The 22505-nt window shown below is 50.0% G+C and overlaps 7 protein-coding genes across 7 annotated transcripts; 3 read left to right on the top strand and 4 right to left on the bottom strand.

Annotated features, from left to right (window-relative positions):
- Positions 1-5065: 5065 nt before the first annotated feature.
- On the bottom strand, positions 5066-6248 carry P170DRAFT_372792 (putative SIR2 family histone deacetylase). Its single transcript, XM_024845214.1, has one exon. It carries the CDS (start codon positions 6206-6208, stop codon positions 5186-5188), a length of 1023 nt encoding a protein of 340 aa, XP_024709419.1. The 5' UTR covers positions 6209-6248; the 3' UTR covers positions 5066-5185.
- Positions 6249-7107: 859 nt separating this feature from the next.
- On the top strand, positions 7108-9662 carry P170DRAFT_431778 (six-hairpin glycosidase). The gene has a single exon (XM_024848118.1). The coding sequence runs from the start codon at positions 7512-7514 to the stop codon at positions 9558-9560; it is 2049 nt and encodes a 682-aa protein (XP_024709420.1). The 5' UTR covers positions 7108-7511; the 3' UTR covers positions 9561-9662.
- Positions 9663-11280: 1618 nt separating this feature from the next.
- Positions 11281-14597, top strand: P170DRAFT_451957 (putative NRPS-like enzyme; the record flags this gene model as incomplete). The annotated part of the gene is made up of 4 exons (XM_024851239.1): positions 11281-11577; positions 11655-11919; positions 11975-14148; positions 14203-14597. 4 exons carry the CDS (start codon positions 11281-11283, stop codon positions 14593-14595), a joined length of 3129 nt encoding a protein of 1042 aa, XP_024709421.1.
- A 254-nt stretch (positions 14598-14851) lies between these two features.
- Positions 14852-15701, bottom strand: P170DRAFT_431780 (tetratricopeptide repeat protein). The gene has a single exon (XM_024848119.1). It carries the CDS (start codon positions 15618-15620, stop codon positions 14940-14942), a length of 681 nt encoding a protein of 226 aa, XP_024709422.1. The 5' UTR covers positions 15621-15701; the 3' UTR covers positions 14852-14939.
- Positions 15702-17322: 1621 nt separating this feature from the next.
- Positions 17323-18387, top strand: P170DRAFT_431781 (uncharacterized protein). Its single transcript, XM_024848120.1, has one exon. The coding sequence runs from the start codon at positions 17411-17413 to the stop codon at positions 18104-18106; it is 696 nt and encodes a 231-aa protein (XP_024709423.1). The 5' UTR covers positions 17323-17410; the 3' UTR covers positions 18107-18387.
- Positions 18370-20452, bottom strand: P170DRAFT_372807 (putative flavin containing polyamine oxidase). The gene is made up of 5 exons (XM_024845215.1): positions 20096-20452; positions 20016-20046; positions 19829-19966; positions 19477-19780; positions 18370-19427 (listed from the first exon to the last, which is right to left on the bottom strand). The coding sequence occupies exons 1-5, from the start codon at positions 20218-20220 to the stop codon at positions 18430-18432; spliced, it is 1596 nt and encodes a 531-aa protein (XP_024709424.1). The 5' UTR covers positions 20221-20452; the 3' UTR covers positions 18370-18429.
- Positions 20453-20859: 407 nt separating this feature from the next.
- P170DRAFT_420894 (alpha/beta fold hydrolase) lies at positions 20860-21735 on the bottom strand (the record flags this gene model as incomplete). The annotated part of the gene is made up of 1 exon (XM_024847331.1): positions 20860-21735. The coding sequence occupies one exon, from the start codon at positions 21733-21735 to the stop codon at positions 20860-20862; it is 876 nt and encodes a 291-aa protein (XP_024709425.1).
- Positions 21736-22505: the final 770 nt, after the last annotated feature.

A 22505-nucleotide genomic window follows, 5' to 3' on the forward strand; every position in this document is an offset into this window, starting at 1 on the left:
CTCGTTGGAACCGGCGGTGGTCCAAGACTTCTTGGCCCACCGCAGGGATCTGCATTGCCAAGGAGGGATTTCTAGCAGTGCAGTGGAAGAAAAAGTGGCTTAGCAAGAAAGGGAGAGGGAGAGAACAGACGAGGGTAGTATTCCAAGGCTGATAGGAACTGGTTCGGGGGATGTAGATGAAGGAGTAAGAAGAGGAAGATGTGGAGGGGGAAGGGTGGAATAAAAGGAGAGAGAGGATGCTAGAATTGGAGAGAGGGTTTAGTTACTGGCAGTGAATGGCAAGGCTGTGTGAACCAAACTTCACTATGTTGACCGGGGCTCAGTTTGCCCACAACTGCGAGAAGGAAAGAAAAATGGGGGGAAAAAAAGAGAGAGAGAGAGAGAAACAGAAAGAGGGTGGCCAGTAGCAGATGCCGACGAGAGGAGAGGAGTTGGAAGTTTTGAGGGCTCTCTAGGTTCCGCGATACGCAAAGGCCTGGATCATAAGCGGAGTGATTTCTAAAGCATTGTTTTAGCCGTGGGATCACTAGGGTAAGTGTGGACTTGGCTTATAATTTCCCTGGTTTATCTTCTGGTAGCCCATCCCTTGTGCATCGTCCAATGCACGCAATTTTGCTTATCATTATATAATCCCGCAGCCATATTACCCGGTTTCCTAATTTTTCTTTTTTTTTTTTTTTTTTTTTTTTTTGAGAGGTGAAGGTCATGAAGGCCTGTTGGAAAGCTTGATCCGGGCCTTCACTTTATGAAGCACCTATGGAATGACGGAATACTAGGAATGTCGTCTTACAGGTACATTCCTGTTTAATATTTCTTTGGAAAAAGCGAAGTTAGAGGCCTGGTAACTCCCTCTAACTTAAACTATAAGAAATGCTCTGTATTAACTTTTACTGTATGATCCCTTGCAGACCTCGGCTGGGCAGATGCAGACAGCAGGAACTATATATTATACCAACAATCTATAAGAAACGAGTTTCTAATACTGGGGTAGTGTCGCTTGATGAAATAGTCTCAGTGATTCCTAAGAGAAAACGAAATAGACAAACACTGAAAGAATACCAAAATTCCAAGATAGTTTGCTGGCATGTATCTGGGCTCTGTGGATGGCAACCAGAACCTCTGACTTTACTTGGCGGATTAGAAGTTATTGCTATGACATTACTACATGGTGAATAGTTCTTTCGTGAAGCTTATGAGGATTCACCTCAATGCCAAAAGTGAAGGTGGTTGGTTGCCTCGTTCATCACCCAAGTGGCGATGTCCGACAAAAGCTTCATGTTTGCTATCTTCACTGTGGTGGGCTATATAATTCACTCTTCCCCATCCCAATAATTCTCCTTCTTTCCTCTTACAACTCTCTCCACCTCCACGAGGCTCCCATATTCCCACTCTCGTTTCGTTGCGCCAATGATACTACACCTACTTCTGTATCGCCTGACAAATTTAAATGACCCAAAGTGCTCACCATCGTTTGGAATGCGTTCCAAAGGCTGGATGTGCGAGGTCATAAAGCTTGCGTCCAGGTGCTCCCATTCCATTACCCCCAGAGCAAATGGCAAAGTGCTAACATAATCTTAGAGACAATATCAAAATGCATGACCGAAGACAAACCTTGCAACTGGTTGGAGTGGGTTACCTCCACCATACAATGCTCGACAATATACAATGTGTATATGACAATACAACCAAGCAATTTGTTTCTTGCTTCCAGAGAAACTGGCCAAATTTGCATGGAATTCGAGCGACAGCACACGGAGTACAAGCCGAAAGAATTGGCCCAGCGTGACCTTAATGGGAGCTATAAAAGTATAGATCTAAAGACGCAGTTTCGTACGTTACGAACCCGTCTTGATGGCTATAATATGCAGCAATATAATCAGACCAGAGGAGATTTCAAAAGGACGAGTCAGAAGACAAAACCCAGCCTGCGGAGACAAAGAACGCCGTCCAGATATATATGGACTTCCTAGAAAAGTATCTCTTGGTAGTAAAGGACGACGACACTGTCTGGCCAGTGTATACTGTTGATGTGGCTACAATCAATATGAAGACATGCTCCCAGACAATTTCCGGTTGACTGATGCTTAGATAGTTGCTCTCATTTTGAACAACAAAGTGACTGTTAAAAAGCGTGGCGATATTTGGAAACACGACTTCGACGCGAATGAGTATTCAAAGCAGGGCCGCATCCCACGCGGGGATCCTGTGATTGCTGAAAATCCTAGGAAGTTGCTTTTGCCAGTGTTCAACGGCAGGGTGTTTTTGAACATCTTATAGTCTAGCCCTGTTAGGGGACAAGACATCTCAAACCGATCAGCTTGATTTGCTTTAAAGAGATGCAGAAATGACACCGGGTTTTGTTGAACCACAGGCTCTTGTGTGGCACGCCATGGATAGAAAGGCATACATAGCCTATATGATAAAAATATTTAACCACAGGTCTGAGGCAGAACTCAAATGCCGAGAAGACTATGATATTTCAGTCATGCATTGGGTCGAGCGAGCACCTTCGCCGGAATACCTGAAGAGGAGGTAGCGGCAGCATACAAAGAGACAGCCCAGATGAAACCGTGGAGCCACCCTTAACTGGACCTTTTTGACCTCTTGAAGGCTATCCAGTCGATATTCACCGTCATTGAAAGGATCCTTTGGCTATTTGAAGATAATATTGCAATATGTCATGGTCCAAACATGTGCTTAGCTACGGCTTGAAGCCACAGATTAAAACACCAATATTCCTTTCTCAGACAATCCAGCGCTCCGTGCGAGAAAAACAACCAATGATGAGTTCTTCGCAGGACTGACAGGGCCGAAAAATGACCAGACACAACACTATCAGTATCGACTTTGCATGTGCCAACCAAATTGTTGACACATATTTGGCCGAGCAGTTCAACAGAAAGCTGAACAATCAGCGAGCAAATTCTAGATGGCTGATAAGAATTGCGGATGAAGACGGCCGTTGACTTGAGACAGACGCATGGATTCCTATCACGATGTTGAAGTGATATGCGGACGTCACTGGTTATGGGGTAGTGGGTATGAATAAACAAGAATTTGGGCAAGAATATCAGATATTCGAAAGACATCATGCATGACAGTTACATCATTGTGCATTCTTAACAAATGGGGTCATCGGAATTTGTCTTGACTTTGACGACCCATTTTTGGGAAACGAACAAAAGATGCTTGCATGAATTTTCTCCGCCAATTGAAAGGCTATAGCTGATGTTCATCTGCGGCTCCTTCGACCCGATTGGTCGCAATTTCTTTTACGACCTGAACAAGTCCAGGGCTGGCTCAATTTCGCCAAAGAGGCAAAGAGCCTTCTCGCGCCATACTGTGGCCAATTCGACTCCTCCCTCATCGTACCCCGAGAGGGGTTCGGGATAGCGGTACTTTATAGCAAGTCTATTTACCGGTCATCCCCAAGGTTTGGTTCCCTTGAAGTCTTCAATGGGATAGGCATCTTGCCATGTCTACGGCTAAGCGTTTTAGCAAAGAGGCGAAAAAGCCAAAACGTGAAATGCAGGACAGCTATATTGTGGTCTATTTCCTAACCAACGACGGCATTGGAATTGGTCTTGACTTTGACGACCGTTGCGGAGCAACGAAGACAGACACCTCATTCTGTGTGGGAATCCATATACACCAGCAGCTTCCAAATTCTCGCAGCTGGTGTATCGATATTATATGATCACAGTTTACCTGCGCCTTTTGGAATCAACAATCCATTACAGATCTGTTCATTTCGCAGAGCATGCTAGACATGAGGGGCCAAACAGACAATCCAACTAACCTGTGGAAATCTCGACATGCAGGGAGAACTTCAACCAGTCTTCCAGTGGAGCGCTATTGACAATTGATCACATCGAGTGACAGCCCGTCTGAAATTGGATTCATCAGCGATAATTCTAGCACCAATCTCGCTTCAATGTGGCACTCGGCTAGTTCGCTGCTGTCCTATATCTATTGATCGTTTCGGTATAGCACCAGGCAACCTTACCGACCGGAACAAAATTTCGAATCCGGAGTCCTATCCGTGAGAAATGATAAACCACTGAATTGCCATGCTATGCAAAAACATTGTTGCTCGCGTTGCATATCGGAAGGAGATGGGCATGAATTCAGCAGTGGTATTCTCCTGCGGAACACCAGTCAAATAATCTATCATAGCATCTACCATGACTTGGATGTTATGCATAACCTAGTCTTGCAAGCTCGTCGGCGGCTCATGTGAACTTCAAAGAACGATGTTGGGTGCAGGATAGATACCTGACTGCCGCGTCGACTGCTTTTCTGACCGCATTTCCAGGAACATAAAAAGAAGCCTCTACTAAGAGTGTTTCCCTGTCCATATCGGCAAAGCGCTTATGTGACAACCCGAATCGCAAATATAAAAGCCCTGGCTACCAATCAGACCCTGTTGGAAGGATTTCTACATCTTATTTGGAGATTTGTCAGTGAACCTAAGTTGGCTATGCAACGAACCGTCCATAGTCACCGCCAACGTGATTAACGCCTTGGACGGAATCCCTGAGGACGAGGTCGCGGCAGTATACAAAGAGATGGTCCAGATGAAGCGTAGAACCAGCGTTGACTAGACTGTTTTGACCTCCTGAAGGCTATCCCATCGAGCTTCGCTGTGATTGAAGGTGTCTTTGGCTGTGAGAAAACGACCTTACAAGTTGCCATGGCGATATTGTGCACGAAGCTGGGATTCAATGTTGGCACAAAGCGATATGATAAGAGGACTAGGACTCCTCTTTACATTCACCTGACTTGTCCAGTTGACCATGTCATCAACAACCCTTCGACCACCCCACAACACCTTCCTGGTTGGCAATCGGGTGGATGGGGAGCTGGGTTTGCCGGTGTGTAGACCCCCTATTCCAGGACTGGTGGACACGTCGAATAATCATTTTTATGGTCGTGTTGTCGACGGTTATATTGTTTTGCTACGAGGAATGACTTCCAATTGTCAAATCCTATTATCATTCCTTTCTATTAGATTGCGTTTGGAATATCTTATATAATTTCTATTGTAAAGGAATACGTTGCCAGGGTCCAGTCAAATAAATGCAGCAGTTACTGGTTTAAAGACTTGCTGCCACTAACCTAAATTGTAGACCGATAGATAAAAGACCGATTTCTCATTGCATGAGTCCAGGTTCTACGATGATATTCAACCTATATTCGGCTTTTCACGTAACACACCTGCAAACTTGGATGCCAAATGCTTCTCCAACATACTCTGATGTCCCTCGGAGACCATCCGGTCTTTATTCTTTGCCGCCAACCTCTCAATCAACTCATCCAGCTCCGGTCCATCATACGGCTCCTCTTGCTCTTTCCTCGCCATCGCGTCCTGCCACAAACCCTCCAACTCATCCTTCCATCCCAAAGCATCCGCAACCTTTAAAACACTCTCGTCACACGATCCCAAGATACACATATCCGACTCCCGATACCCAATATCCCCCGCCCGCTCATTATTGATCAAGACGCGAGGAACGCCCTTAGCAACCTGTCTCGGGAGCCCCGCCACCGGATGAACCTTCAAACTCGTCCCCATGACAAGGACCAAATCGGCCTTCGGAAGACGTTTAACCTCGACATCAAACGCCGCAGGGAGCGACTCTCCAAAGAAAACCACATCCGGCTTCACGGCCCCTCCACACCCCGAGTGCAAACAATACGGGACCTCGCCTTTCTCGATAGCCTGCTTCATCAGATACCCAGGGTACGGCTTCCGACAGGTACTGCATCGCTGAGATTTCCAGTTCCCGTGCACGGAGAGAGCCTTGTCGCTGGGGACTCCCGCATCGAGCTCGAGACTGTCGATGTTCTGACAGAAGACGAACTCCAAGAGGCCCTTCTTGGCGAGGAGGGCCAAGAAGGCGTGCGAGATGGTTGGCTTCAGGTTCCGTGGATGCCGGGCGCGCGCGATCGCGTAGAACGGTTCTGGGGTGTGTTTGAAGTAGCTGAGTTGGAAGATTGCCTCGGGATAGGGGAGCTTCAGGGGCGCGAGCTTGTGGTAGAGGCCGGTTGTTGGGGATCGGAAGTCCGGGATTCCTGCGGCAGTGGAGATGCCGGCGCCGGCGATGACGATGATGTTTTTGGCCTGGCCGGTTTGGATCAGGTGGGCGAGGGTATTGATGTTGGAGCTGGTTTCGGAAGAGGACTGAGCGTTGGAAGTGGACTCCATGATGGCTTTCCTGGTTTGTAGTTGATAGATTTATCGTTCAGGATGGAAGTTGGAGTGGGGTTCAGACAAGGCTGGCGATGCACCTCTCGCCGCTTTATGCTGCGGATGGATCTGTGCGCGGATCTACGTGAGTCTAGGAAGGCCTGAGAAACATACGCTATAGAATTCTTTGTTTGAGCTTCGTTCTGTCTGCCGTAGTAGCAAATACAGGGACACCTCACTTTTTCGATCCTAATTGAAGACATTGAAGACACTAGGTAACTGGCAACGGATTTGGTTTTCTATATTGTTATTGAGCCTAGTTATGGTGCGCATAAACTCTTCTTTTTGTAGGAGCTTTCAAAGCTACTTAAATCGCAAATTATAATGTTGTACCATGGGGAGTATATCCAACAGTTAGTAAAGAATCCAAATTGTGTATGACAGATATAGCACCTACAAAGTCTAAATATATTTAGCACATAGATAGACCACTTAGATTCAACGGGAAATGCCTGATTCTAATACATCGATGCCCGTAAAAGAATAATATCCACACTGCATGATCTACCAATTAATTGAGGCAAGAATTGCGGCGTTGCATGTCTGCGAGGACAATGAGAGTGACAGTCACAGATGGACATTAGCCGTCGGCAATATTATGTCGGCTCTAACAGGCATCCTTTTCAGAGTAGATCATAGAGTCATGAAAAAATTGTAATCCAAACCCAGATACCGAAAAGTCCCAATATAGTTGGAGGAAAGTAAACTAAGCTGAGGTGCGAGTTAAGGAACTCGTCATCTCTGCTCCGTACTATTTTTAGATTGTCCGTTCATCCGTCATTCATCATTGAGCGCAAACCATGTGTCTGTCCACCTCAAATCTTTTTGATACCTTTATTATTTTCTACCTTGATTGTGTTGATTTTATTTCATTTTTTTATATTTTGTTTTAATTTCATCCTTGTCCCAATCTTCCATCCAATAAATCAGCACGGAGATTTCTCGCAGTCCCGCCGATCCCCCGCAGGAGACGTGAAGAAGTTAAGAATGTGGGGGCCCGACACTGGCAAGGTTCATCCCACAGGAATTGCACGCAGTCAGGAAACTTCTCCTTCCGATCGCTCAGGAACCGGTTCATCCCCGCATGCCCAGCCAATCGTGAATCTTGGCTTTCATAAATATCATCTGCATGATGCTATTTGTCTCACCCTCCACCGGACGGCCAAGAGTATACGCACGATGGGCCCATCGCCCATCAATGCCTATATAATCCCCCGTTTTCGACTTCAGATTCCTCTCAAAGTGACCAAATCATTCCAACATGAAGACTTTTTCGTCACTGGCCTTGGCCAGCTTGGCCCTAGGAACTGCTGCCCTCGATGCCGAGGAGATCACCAAGCAATACTACGGCAACGATGCAGCTTGGTACCTGGATCGCATTCCCCTCTTTGAATCCAGCGCCTCCGAGATCCAAGACGTCTATTATTATCGCTGGAATGTCTTTCGAGCCCATCAGCGTGATCTGGGGTCATACGGGTATATCTCCACCGAGTTCATCGTCGACGTGAGCTGGCAAGTTCAGCCATACGCGCTTCTGATCAACGCGGCCAACTTCCATCTGCGCGAGGGGCGATGGTGTCGCGATCGTCGATTCAAGAATGAATATGCGACGTTCTTGTACGGCCCCAACGGCAACCCCTACCAGTTCTCCGAGAGCATGGCCGACGGTGTGTGGCAGGGTTACCTGGTTGATGGCGTGGCAGACGATGCAACCGCCCATCTCGACGCCATGCAGAAGGTGTACAAGGGCTGGAACTCGACCATGGATATTGGTGGATACGACACGTCGAAGGGTCTGTACTGGATCCAGCCCTTGACTGATGCGACCGAGTATACCATCTCTAGTATCGATGCTTCGGGAGGAGAAGACGGGTTTACCGGTGGCTTTGCCTTCCGTCCCAGCATCAACAGCTACCAATACGCGAACGCACTGGCCATTTCCAAGCTGGCCAGCCTCCAAGGCAACAAGGCAGTCGCCGACGACTACGAGGACCAGGCCAAGACGATTAAGAAACTGGTGCAGGACTCCCTGTGGAACAGCACATTCGAGCATTTTATCGACCGCTACAAGCAGGACAACGAGCATGTCACTTACTGGGACTTCATCCGAGGCCGTGAGCTGGTCGGCTACGTCCCCTGGACCCATGATCTGCCCGATGACACGGAAGACTACGCCCAGGCATGGAAACATCTGATCGACTCGGACAAGCTGGCCGGCGAGCATGGTCTGCGCACCAACGAGCCCAGCTACGAGTACTACATGCGCCAATATCGCTACGAAGGCAAGAACCGCGAATGCCAATGGAACGGACCGGCGTGGCCCTACCAGACCACGCAAGCCCTCACTGCCCTTGCCAACCTGTTGGACCACTATCCCACCGGAGCCGGAGCCGGCGTCATATCCAAAGCCGACTACACCAAGATCCTAACGCAGTACGCGAAACTGCACTACAACCCCATCCGCGGTGGTCTAAACATCGAGGAAGACTACGAGACCGACACCGGGAATCCAATCGTCGGTCTCGACCGCTCTCCTCACTACTTCCACTCCGGCTACGTCGACCAGGTCATCTCCGGCTTCGTCGGCATCCGACCCCGCGAGGACGACGTCCTCGAGGTAAACCCGCTCGCAGACGTCGAGACCGTATCGTACTTCCGCGCCGAGCGAATCCTCTACCACGGCCACGACGTCGCCGTCCAATGGGACGCAACAGGCGACAAGTACGGCAAAGCGGGTCTCATCGTGGAAGTCGATGGCGAACAAGTCGCCACGGCGGATAAACTCAGCCGCGTAACTGCTAAAATCACACGCAAGGATCCCCCCAGCTTTGAAAAGCCCGTCTCCGTCTCCATCCAACTCGCCACCTCTTCTGACTACCCGAAAGGCAGCGTTTCTGTCGCTGATGCCGACGCCGAGAGAGTGCACGGCGCCATCGACGGCCGCGTCTGGTTCTTCCCGGACTCAAGCATCGCGAACGGATGGGACTCGCCCGCCGGCAACGGCAGCGAAGTATGGTACCAGATTGACTTTGGCAGCGGGACAAAGACCGCAAGCTCAGAGATTGCGTTCTTCGCCAATAGTACGCAGGGATTTGATGCGCCGGAGAGCTACCGTATCCAGACTAACGAGTCTGGTTCGTGGAAGGATGTGGCGAACGCCAAGTATAGCGACCCCTTGGCGAATGGCATTACGCGGGCGTCGTGGGATGAAGTTACCACGAATCAGATCCGGTTGGTGTTCCAGCCACAGGATGAGAAGAAGGTGCGATTGGTGGAGTTCAAGGTGTTTGAGGAGGTGGTGAAGGGTTGATGGTGATGCGACTGGGGATGGATGAGTGTCCTCTTCGATGGTTACTGTACATAAGTTTTATGCGTTAAGCATTTGCGCAGTCATTTTCAAGGCAACAATCTTTCATAATTAATTTGAGCTTTTTCATCTTCGTTGAACATATTGAGAAGAGTAAACGAGGATAAGGCACCAAGGCACCAAGGCAGTAGCACACGGGTGAGACAAATAAGGCAACAAGGAGGCAAGCCAACGAATCAGGTTAGTGCACTTTCTTTCCTTTGCACAGTCGGGATCCCACCATCCCTCCATCCATCCACCATCCACCATCCACCATCCCTCCAGGTTTCTCCATCAATGACCTGGTGCAACTAAACTACGCCCAATCGGGCGATTTCATCATCGACAGACTGGGAATTGTTGCTCGGCGCGAGAGGAAATCCGACGACGCGAGACCGGGACCGATGCCGCGATGCCCAAGGAAGAGCGGAATGCCATCAAATGGAGCATGTCGTGGAATCAAGAAATTGGAATGCAAATCTTGAAGCATCAAAGTGAGACAGACGGGAGAGATGGGCAGCAACCGATAAAACACCGAGGTGGGCCTCGTAACGAGCGTTGCCTTCCGATGCCGTCTGTTCTCCGCGGGTGCCGTTCTGCAGGGAATCGGCCACAATGAATGGACAACTCAACATGTCAATGACAACGACTGGCTCATAAAGGGAGCGACGGTAGACATATCGAGCAGAACAATCGCGTTCCATGGCTCGATCCCGAGGTTCCGATCACCTAGACATCCTGACATCCGGTGTCTGAAATATGGGGCACGACACTTCGGCTCGTAACTTACAAATGTTGTTTGACAGACATCCCTGTTTATGAGCGGGCCAGAACTATTTCGATGGAATGCCTGCAACATGGGCTTCTCTGCCGGTTACACAACGCTTGCAACTCAAAAGAGTAATACGCTCCGCGGCATCCATGGCGGCAGATCATTGGCCTTCGCTCATGCAAGGAGGGACATTCCTGTGGATTCGCCCTGGAAGACCACCCTGTCGGTATGCCGAGATCCGACTTGCACATAGACTTATGGAGTCGATAGGCACATATTGCCCTGTTCGGACAAAGCACGGACAGGCTGGTTTGACGTCAGATTGTGGATCGTTGGGGATCCGGGCACTAACAACGGCACAACCCATCCGTATGCTAAGCTTAGCCTGCATTATTGCTGGTGCCTCGACAATCATGATGAGCCAAGCTTTGCGTTGATTCGGGTCATCCCAAGTCCCCGTAGCCAAGGATTCTTGCCGAATAATGGATCCGGTGATCATAATTGCTTGTTTATACGCCATCTCATGTGCATGTTTGCTTGCAGAGAACAAAGAAAAGTCGTCATGCTGCAGCATGCACCGGGGTTATTTGATTCTTACCTCCTGATGAGCCACCCTTGCAGTCAGGGCTGAGCTGAGATCAGCGGCGGTTTCTCGGAATGTGTGAGATCCACCTTGGTTGTCCTCGACAGTTGATCGGCCTGCATAATTTCCCAGTGCCTCTTCCATGAGGAATAATGTAGGAATTCTATAATCCTATCTATGATTAAGGGGACTCTGTCAGCAGGCTAAGACAATATAAATATCCGGCCTTGCCTCTGCTCTGCTGGAGAGACCATCGACCAAGTTCCTTAATCCACCAGCCTATAATTGCAACAAACACTCATCCAATTCGTCTAGACCTTAATCTTATGATGCCTCAATTCCATACACCCCAACAAGCAGGAAAACGCCTGTTTGTCAACATTGTCGACGAGCTTGCCTCCTCCAATCCGACACAGCCTCTTGGAATCATCCCCAATGGCTCCGATATCAAGGACGGCTTTCGCCATCTAACCGCTAAAGAACTGGCGGACGCGGTCAACGCGACAGCGTGGTGGATTGAAAAAGAGATTGGAAAGGGAACTGGCGAAGAAACTGTTGCCTACATGGGGAACAATGATATACGGTATCTGCTCTTCATCCTCGCTTGCCATAAAACTAGCCACAAGGTAGGCCTGTTATTTCCCCCTGCTACTGTGCTCCTGTTATCCTTTTACGGTCTGTCACTGATTGATGGAAATTTTAGTTATTGCTTCCTTCTACACGACTGTCCAATGACGCCTACGAACATATCCTGAATGTCACAGGGTGCAAAACATTTTTCTTCAGCACCAAATTCGAACGAAGGGTTTCGGAGATCAAGGAATTGAGACCAGACACGCTTTACAAGGAGGTCCCGGGAGTTGGTGACATCGTCAAGGCTATGGGAGTTCAACCACATCCCTTTTCCAAGTCGTTCGAAGAAGCCGAGGACCAGGCTGCGCTGATCATCCACAGCTCTGGCACAACTGGTACTCTCTGGAAAATCACACAAAATGAAACACGTACTAATAGAAAATTTTCTAGGGATGCCCAAGCCTATTCCGCTCACACACGGATACCTCGCCACTATTGACTTCAATAAACATGTCGCCGATCGCGCTGGTCGCCCATCCACGACGCCAAACTGCTTCACCTCGTCCCAACCTATTCTTGCCACGACACCTGCCTTTCATCTTATGGGCCTGTTGCCTTACATGCACGCCATTTACTTCCAGATCCCCTTTGTCAACCTCCCGGATAAGCCCTTGTCAGTTGAACTGATGATCGACGCAATTCGTGCCACGCGACCGGCGGGAGCTTTGCTTCCTCCCTCCCTTCTCGATGATATGAGCCAGTCACAAGAAGCGCTTGAATGTCTCGGCACTCTAGACTCTGTTTACTTTGCGGGTGCTCCTCTGTCCAGAGAGACTGGTGACAAGATCTCTAAACACACGCAACTCATATCGGTGATTGGATCTACTGAGATGGGACTTATCCTGTCCCTGGTCCCCGAGAAACAGGAGGACTGGGACCATTTTGAATGGTGTCCCGAATACGGAGTGGACATGCAGCATGTCGGCGAAGGGCTGTATGAACTGGTGATCCCTCGCCGGGAGAACTCTCGCTCAATCCACGGCATTTTCCATACATTCCCAGACAAGCAGGAGTATCGAACCAACGACCTCTTTGTTCAGCATCCTTCGAATCCCAACTTGTGGAAATATCACGGTCGCCGCGACGATGTCATTGTGCTCAGCAACGGTGAGAAGCTTAATCCGGTGACTTTGGAGATGATTGTAGGAAGTCATCCTCGCATTGGTCGTGCACTTTTGATTGGCCAGTCCCGATTCGAAACGTCGTTAATTATTGAGCCCAAGTGGGAGGAAGAGGGACAGATAGACAAAAAGGAATTCATTGATGACGTTTGGCCTACAGTTCAGCAAGCGAACGAAACTGTGCCGAATTATGGACGGATTGCAAAGAACAAGATCCGATTGGCGTCCCGTGACAAGCCCTTCAAGGTGACCCCAAAGGGAACGACCCAGCGTAATGCAGTCAACAGGGACTACAAAGACGAAATCGAAGCGATTTATACAGCTGCCGAGGCCGAGGGCCAAGAGAAACTGCCCGAGTCACTTGATGAGGGAAGCATGGTCTCTTTTGTTCGCCACATTGTTTGCTCTTTGCTTAGCCGTGAAGATATAGCCCCGGAAGACGATCTATACGGCGCTGGACTAGACTCTCTTCAGACGATCCAGCTCGCAAAGATCCTCGCCAAGGCCACTTCCTTCCAGCTGCCAGATGCCGATCGGCAGCCAATCACGGCTCAGCATATCTATGCCCATTCCACTGTTTCGCAACTGGCGCAATTCCTGCGGACTGTGCTGCGGGGAGATATCGTGTCTGTTGCATCCCGGACAGAAAGAGTCAACAATATGGTGGCCAAGTATACGAGAGAGCTGCCGGCGCTTGCTCAAGAGAATATCGATCTCCCTGAAAAGTCGACCGTTATCCTGACTGGATCGACTGGCTCGCTCGGTACCTACCTTTTGCACTCGCTTTTGCAGGACGAGTCCGTGGCCAAGGTCTACTGTTTCAATCGATCGGATGCCCACTCCCGACAGACGAAAAGCTTCCAAGAAAAAGGACTTCCGGCTGCCCGTCTGCATGACATCAGTAAGGTTGAATTCCTGACAGTGGCTTTTGGAGAGCCAAAGTTCGGCCTTTCATCCGACAAGTATCAAGAGTTGTTGGACACCGTGGACGTGATTATCCACAACGCCTGGAAGGTCAACTTCAACCACCCGCTCGAATCATTCGAGAACCCTCATATCAAGGGACTCTATGAGTTTGTGAAATTCAGCATCGACAGCAAGTACAGGGCTCACGTGTCCTTTGTCTCATCGGTCAGCACGATCGGGGGATGGACCGAGCAAATGGGCCCAGAAGTGCCCGAACTTCCCATCGAAGATCCAGCTGCAGCCCTGGAGCAGGGATATGGTGAATCGAAACACGTGTCGGAACGTATCTGTCTTGAAGCCTCTAGACGATCTTCTGTTCCGACTAGCATTTTCCGAGTGGGGCAGATCGCCGGCCCGACCACCAAGGAAGGGGCTTGGAATGTTGATGAATGGGTACCTACGCTAGTGAAGACATCTAAATCTCTTGGCAAGGTGCCAGACAGTCTTGGAGGATATGAGGTTGATTGGGTCCCTGTGGTATGATCTCTCTCCGTTCCCGTCTCACATTAAGGACTTGCTAACAAACTCCAGGACACCTTGGCTACTATCATTGTCGAGCTTCTTCACACACGACGCAAGCAGCTAGTTGACACGCTCACTGCCTTCTTCAACCTCGTCAACCCGAGCAAAGCACCCTGGGCTTCTATGATACCTGCCATCCAGGATAAATACCCTGTCGAAGCTGTACCTATGAACCAGTGGATCGAGGAGCTTGAGAACATCAAAAGCCCATCAGATGACGACGTCCGTGAGAAGCCTGCGTTGAAGCTATTGGACTTCTACAATGGATTGGCTGGCGGAAAGGAAATGCTCTCTGCGGAGATCAGCGTGTCCAGGACGAAGGAGGCGAGCAAGACCATGGCGGCGCTTGGACCGATTAGTCGGGATGAGATGATGAACTGGTTGAATCAGTGGGACTTTTGAGTACTTTTGATATTTTCATAGATTAATTTTAGCATTATAATAGACTGAGCCGAATATAGATTTCTTTTCTGTTAGAATCTAAATGCTCAAGTCGGGGCCTAGGACTTCACACTCGAACCACTCCATGAGAATCTGCAGGAAAGAAAGAGCCCCTTTCAGCAGTGGAGCTCGAGCATACATGTCGCAGGTGGGAGGATCTTAAGGGCTGGAGACGGGAGAATGGTTTTCGGTGAAGCATTTCAACATCAAATCCCAGTAAAGATACTCATTCATCATATGCACATTATTTCCGTAGTAAATCATCAAGACAAGTAACCAAAAAGCTTTCCAAGATTTTACCACTTTCACTTGGACTTCATACCAGCCATCACTTCCACCAAAGCATCTCTCTCCTCCTGCTGATATTTTGCAAATGGCGTGCCTACCAGGTTATCAATGCTCGCGCTCGCCTGTTTCACATAGTCGTCAGCCTGGGCGGTCTTTCCCTGTCCCCACATCGCCTTGATCAGCACCCGAAGACTACCCAAGGCCTGGGGGCTCGCTGCTCCAAGGAGCGCATGGCCCTGAATCGCCGGTAAGACCTCGAGCGCCAGTCGCTCAGCTTTCTCGTATTCGCCTTTTTCCTCGCACAGCGCCGAGAGGTTGTGCAGGGCTGCTAGGTCCCGTCCCGCGGCACTGGGCGTGTTGATCATCTCGAGCAGGATCTTCTCCTGTTCTTCCTTATCGCCGAGGCCTCGGTGGACGTGGAATAGGCTTGATTTTAAGTCCTGCCATTGGTTGTAGTTCTGCTCGTGCAGGGTCGAGGGCTGAGAGGCGGCTTCGAGCGTCAGCAGCTTCTCGGTGAGAGCTTCTTGAAGAGTATGCAGTTTGGCGGGGTTGGAGGCAGACGGGTCGAGCTTTAGGTCTTCGAGCTCTTGGGGAGTGAAGCATAAGGCGACCGCGCTGCTGATGACGGGGTCCAGGGTGTCCCAGAAGGGACCGGATGGGATTACAAGCTCGTCTGGGGTGTCCGAGGGAGTGGCCATGGTGGAGGCTAGAAATTAGCAGTTGCTCGAAAGGGGATGGGAAACAGTCGATGAACTGGTTGAAAATGGTCAAGATGGAGATGGTTCAGCTAAGTGGGCTAATTGAGGGAGGAAGGACAAAGTAAATAAATACCCCGTTGCGGCCCCAGGCCGCAGCCACCGTTGACAAACAAAGAACGAGACTCCTCACTCGCTAGCGAATCCGGAGCACAAATCAACATCCACAACTCATGAAACCATCCAACCCGGTCTTTCCAAGTCTCCAGGGGTTGCGAGCAGTACCGTGGAAGATGTTACCGCAAGTCTCGACCCACGGTTACGCACCTCCGCAATGAGTCTGGATCGTCGTGTGGCGCCCTGTCAACTCACTTACCATGTCTTGACCCCGCCACTAGTCTTCCCTTCTGCTGCAGCTGGCGCATAAGCTGTCGATCATCGTCTTCCATCGGCTCTGTCAAGTCTAACGTCGTAGATCTCATGTTCAGGACTGCATCATCGTCATCATGCAAGCTGCAATACATAGGTTCGAAATCTGACTGCAGCCTTGTTGATCTATTTCATGAAGTGCAACCCACTGTGCTTCACTGACAACCCCACACGGTCGTTTTGGCATTGGTTGGGGGTTGGAGAAGTACGAGAATACATGAACATGATAGCTCGCCTAAGGAAGTCCTGAAAAAACCCAGAAACCCTTTACATGAGGATGAAGCGAGTCTGGTTAAGCAGGCGCCCGATGCTCGAGAGCGCCACAGGTTATTTGACCGTCTGGCTCAGAGAAATCATCGTGACTACAAGCTCACATGAGCACATGCATATGCTGCTGTGTATCCACCAATTCCCTCGCTCGCAAGTACGGAAGTTCGTTCCCAGCCGTTGAGCTGCCCGGTCGATCTCCCTTCTGCTCGCCGGCCTATTTGGATAGATCGACCGGATGATCAACCTCCTGTTGGGCGGGTCAGAGCTGTATCCATCAATTTTTCCTACTGAGATATCAGCGACTACATCGCAATGCATATTGCAAAACCTAAAACTGACACCTGCGGCACAAGTTATATATCTCACGAACGTCCAAGGAAGTTGTTTCTCAGCATCAACCGAATGGGGCTCACCGTAAGTAAGAACACTCGGAAGCACGACATTTCCTGGCCCATTAAAATTTCAGTCCCCCCTGCATTACGGAGCACGCGAGCCGACCGATAAGAGGCGTTCCGATCGGAGTCCTCGGTAGATCCGCCGTATCCCTTAGCGTGAGGGTTCATTGGCGGTAGCGTCACCGAGGATTTTAGGCTCCGAATGGCCATTTCAGCCTCGCTGAATTCAGGGGATTTTGAAATTGATTCCTTGGCCTGCCCATTCAATACATCGTGGCAACTGATCCGACAAAGAGCTACATTGCCTGTTTGTGAATCTATCGTCATGATTTACTATATGAATTGATGTTGATTCTCAACACTCTCTCCACAAGTCTTCGCAAAACCAATTCGTGGCGCGAACCGACTAGACCCAACTCCAAGGGACCAACGAACTAAAGAAGCCCACCACCTAGTGTACCAAGCCTAATGACAACCCAGCTAAATGCTGCTAACAAAACAATCCCCTAGAAAAAAAGTCTGACAATGAGGCTCATAAGATGGGGGCCAAACCAGGCACCAAACATATCTAGAAAATTAGCGCTTTCAGCCTATTCGCAAAGCAAACGATATATAATCTGACAGGATGCCGTAAAGGGTTTTCCATCCTCAACAACATCCTGGAATTAATCATCGCTCAAGCCGAGAGATCCACTCGTCATGGCCTTCACGCTCTCATCCATCGGCACCAACCTCTACACGGCATTCGCCGTCTTCCTGCTCACCTCTTGGATCCTGACGGCGCTCGGGTTCACTGCCCTCAATGTCCTGAACACGAGTAGCAGCTTCATCGAGTCCTTCGCCTCGATCAGTCTTCTCACCTTTCTTCTCGCTCGACTCATCGTACTCACAACCACTCAAAAAGATGACGCTCCCAACACTATCGCCCACACCATCACCACAGCGCACCGTCGTTCCCAGAAGGCCGCCCTCCTTCTCTTCACCTTCACCTGTACCTGGCTTTACGAACTCCTCATGAAAGCCGTTATGTCGTTCTTCATGGTGGTGCTCGGGTTCGCCGTAACAGCTATCATCTACAACGACCCGGAAGGCAAGGACTGGACTGTGACGGATAATGGCAGGACCACCCAGAGTCAACAGGAAGATAGCCCAACGACGGCGTTGGCTGAAATCGACGAGTTCAAGACCCGCGCGGGAGTGGATTTTGACCCCACGGCCATCTTCAAGTGGATTCCGCCCCAGACGCTGGTTTATTTGGTTGTCTTGGTGTGGCTTAATTTTGCTACGTTGGGTGTCTATTTGATGAGGTATGCTTGGAGGGCATTGAAGAGTGCGCTGGGTTCGTCGACAGCGAGTACTTTCCCTGTGGCTGCTGTTCAAGGGAACGAGAAATGAAGTACTAAGCTATCAGGGTTGGTGAGGTTGTTCGAGATGGGATAGTCAATAATCTGGATAAGAAACGAGAGGGGTGCCTGACATGCAAGGCACCAGGATCAGGCAGGCAGGCAGCATGTTTGCATCACCGGCAAACCACATCGCCACCCTTCCATTTCCACGGCTGCTTCATCTCCTGTAGATAATTCTCTTCCATCGATTGATGGCCATGATGAGCGCTTCGATCGTCAATTTCATCATTATTTCAATCATAGATCATCAATCAAGCTCAAACTCAAAACAGGATGCATGCTTCTTATTTATAATGCTAAGTTTGGCTTTCTCTAGTCTACGTTGTTATCCACAAAGCTATTTCCATCCCACCCATTGACAACGGTGTAGTCAGCAAGCGGAGTCGTTCCATGAAGCGTCTCGTAATGTTTCCTTGGCCCACACTTCGTCCCATTGCCTTTACATCCATCCAACAGGCGCGCAATCTGTCGTCCGGCGTGTTGTCCCTCGAACCAGGCGCCGTGCAAGAAGCCGAAATACGTCGGACTCGTCGCTTCGCCCGCAAACCACAACCGGTCGGCATTCGCGCGCAGATTCTGGTGCATTTCCAGGGTAGTGCCAGCTGGCCAGTTGGAGTAACTGCCGTATGCCCATGGCTCGGTGCTCCATCGCGGATACATGAATGCGGTGGGGTCCGGCACGTTTCGGTCTGGGAACATCTTCCGCAGCACCTCCATGACCTCGGATTTGGTCTTTTCGTCCGACTGGCGTTCGGCACGGTAGGCGAACTCGTTAGTGACCGTGACGAAAATGATGTTCGATTCCGGGTGGAATCCCGGCGTGGAGAGAGACTGGAAAATGGGATACCAGCCGCGGGTGTTGGGATCGGCGTATAGGAAGTACTGAGTATCGGTGGGCCAGAAGGTCTCATTGAACTGCAGGAAGATCTTCGTGTATGTGCCCATGGTGAACATCTGAATGGCGGTCTGCTTCCAGTCAGGCAGTTCGGGGTGGAAGGTCACCGCGTCATTTTGCAAAACACCGAGGGAAAAGGTGCAGATGGCGTATGCGGCTTCCACGCAGCTGCCGTCACGATTCGAAATGATGACGCCATCGTCGCTGTAGGTGATGTTCGTGATTTGAGTGTTGAGATGGAGACGGGTGTCATTTGGACGAAGGAACCGGGACGCCATCCCCTTGACAATGTGGTTGAGTCCACGCTGATCCGTCACGAAGTTGTCATGATCACTGAATCCATTGGAAGTCAGGTTGTCGCCTGCACATCCAAATACCAGCGAGCTTTCCAACGGAGAGTACGCGTCCTCGAAATCTGCGACGGTCAGCCCATCTCCGCGGTCTCCTATATGTTTTCGACGTACCCCAGCTCCACCAGTCAATAGCCTGCGCCTCCATATCATCCGACTTGGGCTTCCATCCGGCCAATGCCAGTCCCGACTTCGCCGATTGATCCTGCAGGTTGTCTTTGAGCATGGTTCCCGCTCTTTGAGTCGCGATGTCATAGGCCGCATCGTATTCATCCTGCAGATGAGAATAATCCTTGAACCCGTGTTCGTTGTACGTTGACACGTTGCTGTAGTTAGAGTATGTTGTGGAGAGGTTAAACTCTTTCGCTAGGGTCCATATGGGATTTTCATGAGTTTCGGGGCTACCCAGTCCTTGCACCTGGTGCCTGGTCAGTAGCTACCTTGATATATCCCAAGACTAACATACCCAGTTGGCTCCCATTTCCACCACATAAGGCTTGCCATTTTTGTCCTTTCCGAAATTCTCATGCCATGCGCGGCCTCCGATTCGATCGCGATATTCGAGAATGAGAAAGTCGTCGACAGACTCTTTTGATAGAATTTCCTGTCGTCGTTAGTCGGGACACCTGTCGGTGATCAAGACGATAACTCACTGCAGCCGAAATTCCAGCCATCCCACCTCCCCTAGACTAGGTCAGCTCAGGTTCCCAAACTGGTTTCCGAATCAACATACAAAATAGCGACCGTGGTCTTCTTGCATGTCCCCTCTTGGCTCCTAGGAGGGTGCGACACAAGGGCAGTTCCCGGCTGAACAGCCAAGAGACCCAATGCCCAGAGTGAGACCGACGGAAAGAACATTTTAAACGACGGTGCACAACAAGCCGGCTCACGATCTGCGGGAGACCAGACGCTATTTAAATATTTGCTGCATCATCGGACCTTATCACCTCCGCTTGGAAAGGAAACCACAGCCAGGTCCACTGCGATCGACAAAGCCACTCGTTGCACCTTGCCTCGGTGCGAAATCAAGCATCTTTACGCGATCCGGCAAGTCCTTGCGGGTCTGCAAGATCGTCGCAGTGGCTATCGATGGCCTTTAGCGTCATATTCCTGGCTCCCCGATAAGCAGCGTCCTTCGGCTGGGATGACTCGACTTGTTCTAGTGAGTTCCCCGCAGTTTCCCCGGCTGTCAAGGCAACAGGTTTATTGGATGGTTGTGCTGACTTAACAGACCTGACGTTTTGGATCGTCTTAGAATCCAGTGTAGGAACAAGAGTGGGAAAAAGAAATTAACGCACACTCAGTCATAATCCGTTATCAGTTTCTTGGTGGGGTTCGGTCAGTCGCCGCGATCTTGACCTCGGAGTGGAGTCGCTGATCTTGAATCATCAACACAATCTTTGGGTAGTTGGAGACTGGTGGAGAGAGAATACATCATTGTCTTAATGTCTTGGATCGGAGCAGATCGGTCTATTAGATACACCGAGGCTTCAATAATCACAACCGGGCTCGATCTTCCCTCGACTCCCTGATCAGAAATTCAGCAAACTCGCGATAATCCGTCACATATCCTTCATGTCCGCCCGGCACGACGCCCAAGGTAACCCCCAATGCATCCGATAGTCTTGTCACCGGCCCGACTGCGGCGTCGGGTGAGTTATATGAGCCACGCATCAAAATAAGGCGATCCCGGAACGGTCGCATTCTGTCCATTTCGAATTCATACTCGAGAACCTCCGGCAACTCGTTCGCCAGCCATTTGAATTGCGCCTCTCGCGGCAACGAGGCCAACCGTCGGTAGGTTGGAGTGTTCTTTAATCGCTTCAATTCCTCGCTCCGATGAACCCAGTACACAATCAGCAAATTAAAGCTCACCTCCCCCAGCTGGTGTCCCTTCGACCACACATCCACCAGATCCTTACGGTATTGCTCATGCACAGGCAACGGGAGCAGCGAGAAAAACGACGCCTCGTGCATTATCAGACTTTGAATCAGCTCCGGTCGCGAATATAGCAGTTCTGCTGCAATCGGTGCTCCACTGGACGTTGTGAATAGGTATACCGGAATTCCAGGCGACACGTGCGAGATCAACGCCACTGCGTCCTCGGCATGAGTTTTGAGAATACTCTGATTTTTCGCCCGGTCGGTCGGATCGCACTTGCAACTGCGAAAGAAGTACCGACGGTCGTAGAGGATGACTCGAAAGTGACGTGCCAGGATAGCGGCCAGAGGCTCAAAGACCACTCCTGTGCCGTGCCCGGCGGGCATCATGACGAGAGTCGGCCCTCTCCCGATGGTTTCGTAGTATAGGGATCCGCCGGAGACGGGGGCAAAAGTGCCTTTTTGAGGTGTTTCAATTGTTGATGTTGCCATTTTGGTGAGATTTTTATGAGCTCTGAAAGAAGTCATCCTTACAGACTGGGAGACGGTGCATTTATATCGGCCGTCACTCCCTGTTTTAAAACACGAATTATCGAATACATCATAGGCCGAAGAGATGGCCGCTTTCTCCGTGGCAGAAGCACGATGACAAGATGGAAATAGAGAACCGGTTGGTTTCCTGGAAACGAGCGATGTCAAAACAGGCTCTGATCAATCAACCTGAACTCTATGGCATCGCCGCCACCACCGTTGCAGTCCAAGCCTCCCGCCTCTGAATTCCATGTTTGGGATCCCACCCATGGTTGAGCGATTTTCTGTCCTCAAACCCCGTGCTTTGACTCGCCGGGTTTTAGGAGCATGGGCAGAAACCATTCTCCAGAACCTTCATGCGAAGAGGCTTCGGCTCGTTACCGTTATGATTTGTGAGCGTTGCAGGCTGACAAGGCATTCAGAAATTAGAATTACATCTTGAAATCAGGGAATGTGGTGCTCTTCGGTTTTGGAGGCCACAATACCCTCGCTAGAACTTTTCGGTGGAGCTCCAGAGAAGAAAGAAAAGATAATCTCGAATTTTAGTGCGCTGATGAAAGAAGAAGAAGAAAAAGAAAAGAAAAGGTTTAACCACGTGAGAAGGCCATCCATGTCGAGTACGAGGCTGACTCGAGGCTGCCAGCTCATGAGGAAGTACAAGAAAAAGAAATATGAACAGGCGCCGCCTAAACTTGGTGTGTTTTCAGGAATACTGACTTTTTTGAGTGGGT

The sequence above is a fragment of the Aspergillus steynii genome (genome assembly GCF_002849105.1).
Source record: "Aspergillus steynii IBT 23096 chromosome Unknown P170scaffold_1, whole genome shotgun sequence".
NCBI lineage: Eukaryota > Fungi > Ascomycota > Eurotiomycetes > Eurotiales > Aspergillaceae > Aspergillus > Aspergillus steynii.

Excerpts from the sequence above, each read along its gene's own strand:
- P170DRAFT_431780 (XM_024848119.1), bottom strand. The coding sequence starts at position 15,620 with ATGGCCACTCCCTCGGACACCCCAGACGAGCTTGTAATCCCATCCGGT.
- P170DRAFT_431781 (XM_024848120.1), top strand. The coding sequence starts at position 17,411 with ATGGCCTTCACGCTCTCATCCATCGGCACCAACCTCTACACGGCATTC.
- P170DRAFT_431778 (XM_024848118.1), top strand. The coding sequence starts at position 7,512 with ATGAAGACTTTTTCGTCACTGGCCTTGGCCAGCTTGGCCCTAGGAACT.
- P170DRAFT_372792 (XM_024845214.1), bottom strand. The coding sequence starts at position 6,208 with ATGGAGTCCACTTCCAACGCTCAGTCCTCTTCCGAAACCAGCTCCAAC.
- P170DRAFT_372807 (XM_024845215.1), bottom strand. The coding sequence starts at position 20,220 with ATGTTCTTTCCGTCGGTCTCACTCTGGGCATTGGGTCTCTTGGCTGTT. Across the intron at positions 19,781-19,828 it reads TGGAAATGGGAGCCAACTGG|GTGCAAGGACTGGGTAGCCC; the intron begins GTATGTTAGTCT and ends ACCAGGCACCAG. Across the intron at positions 19,428-19,476 it reads TATTGACTGGTGGAGCTGGG|ATTTCGAGGACGCGTACTCT; the intron begins GTACGTCGAAAA and ends TGACCGTCGCAG.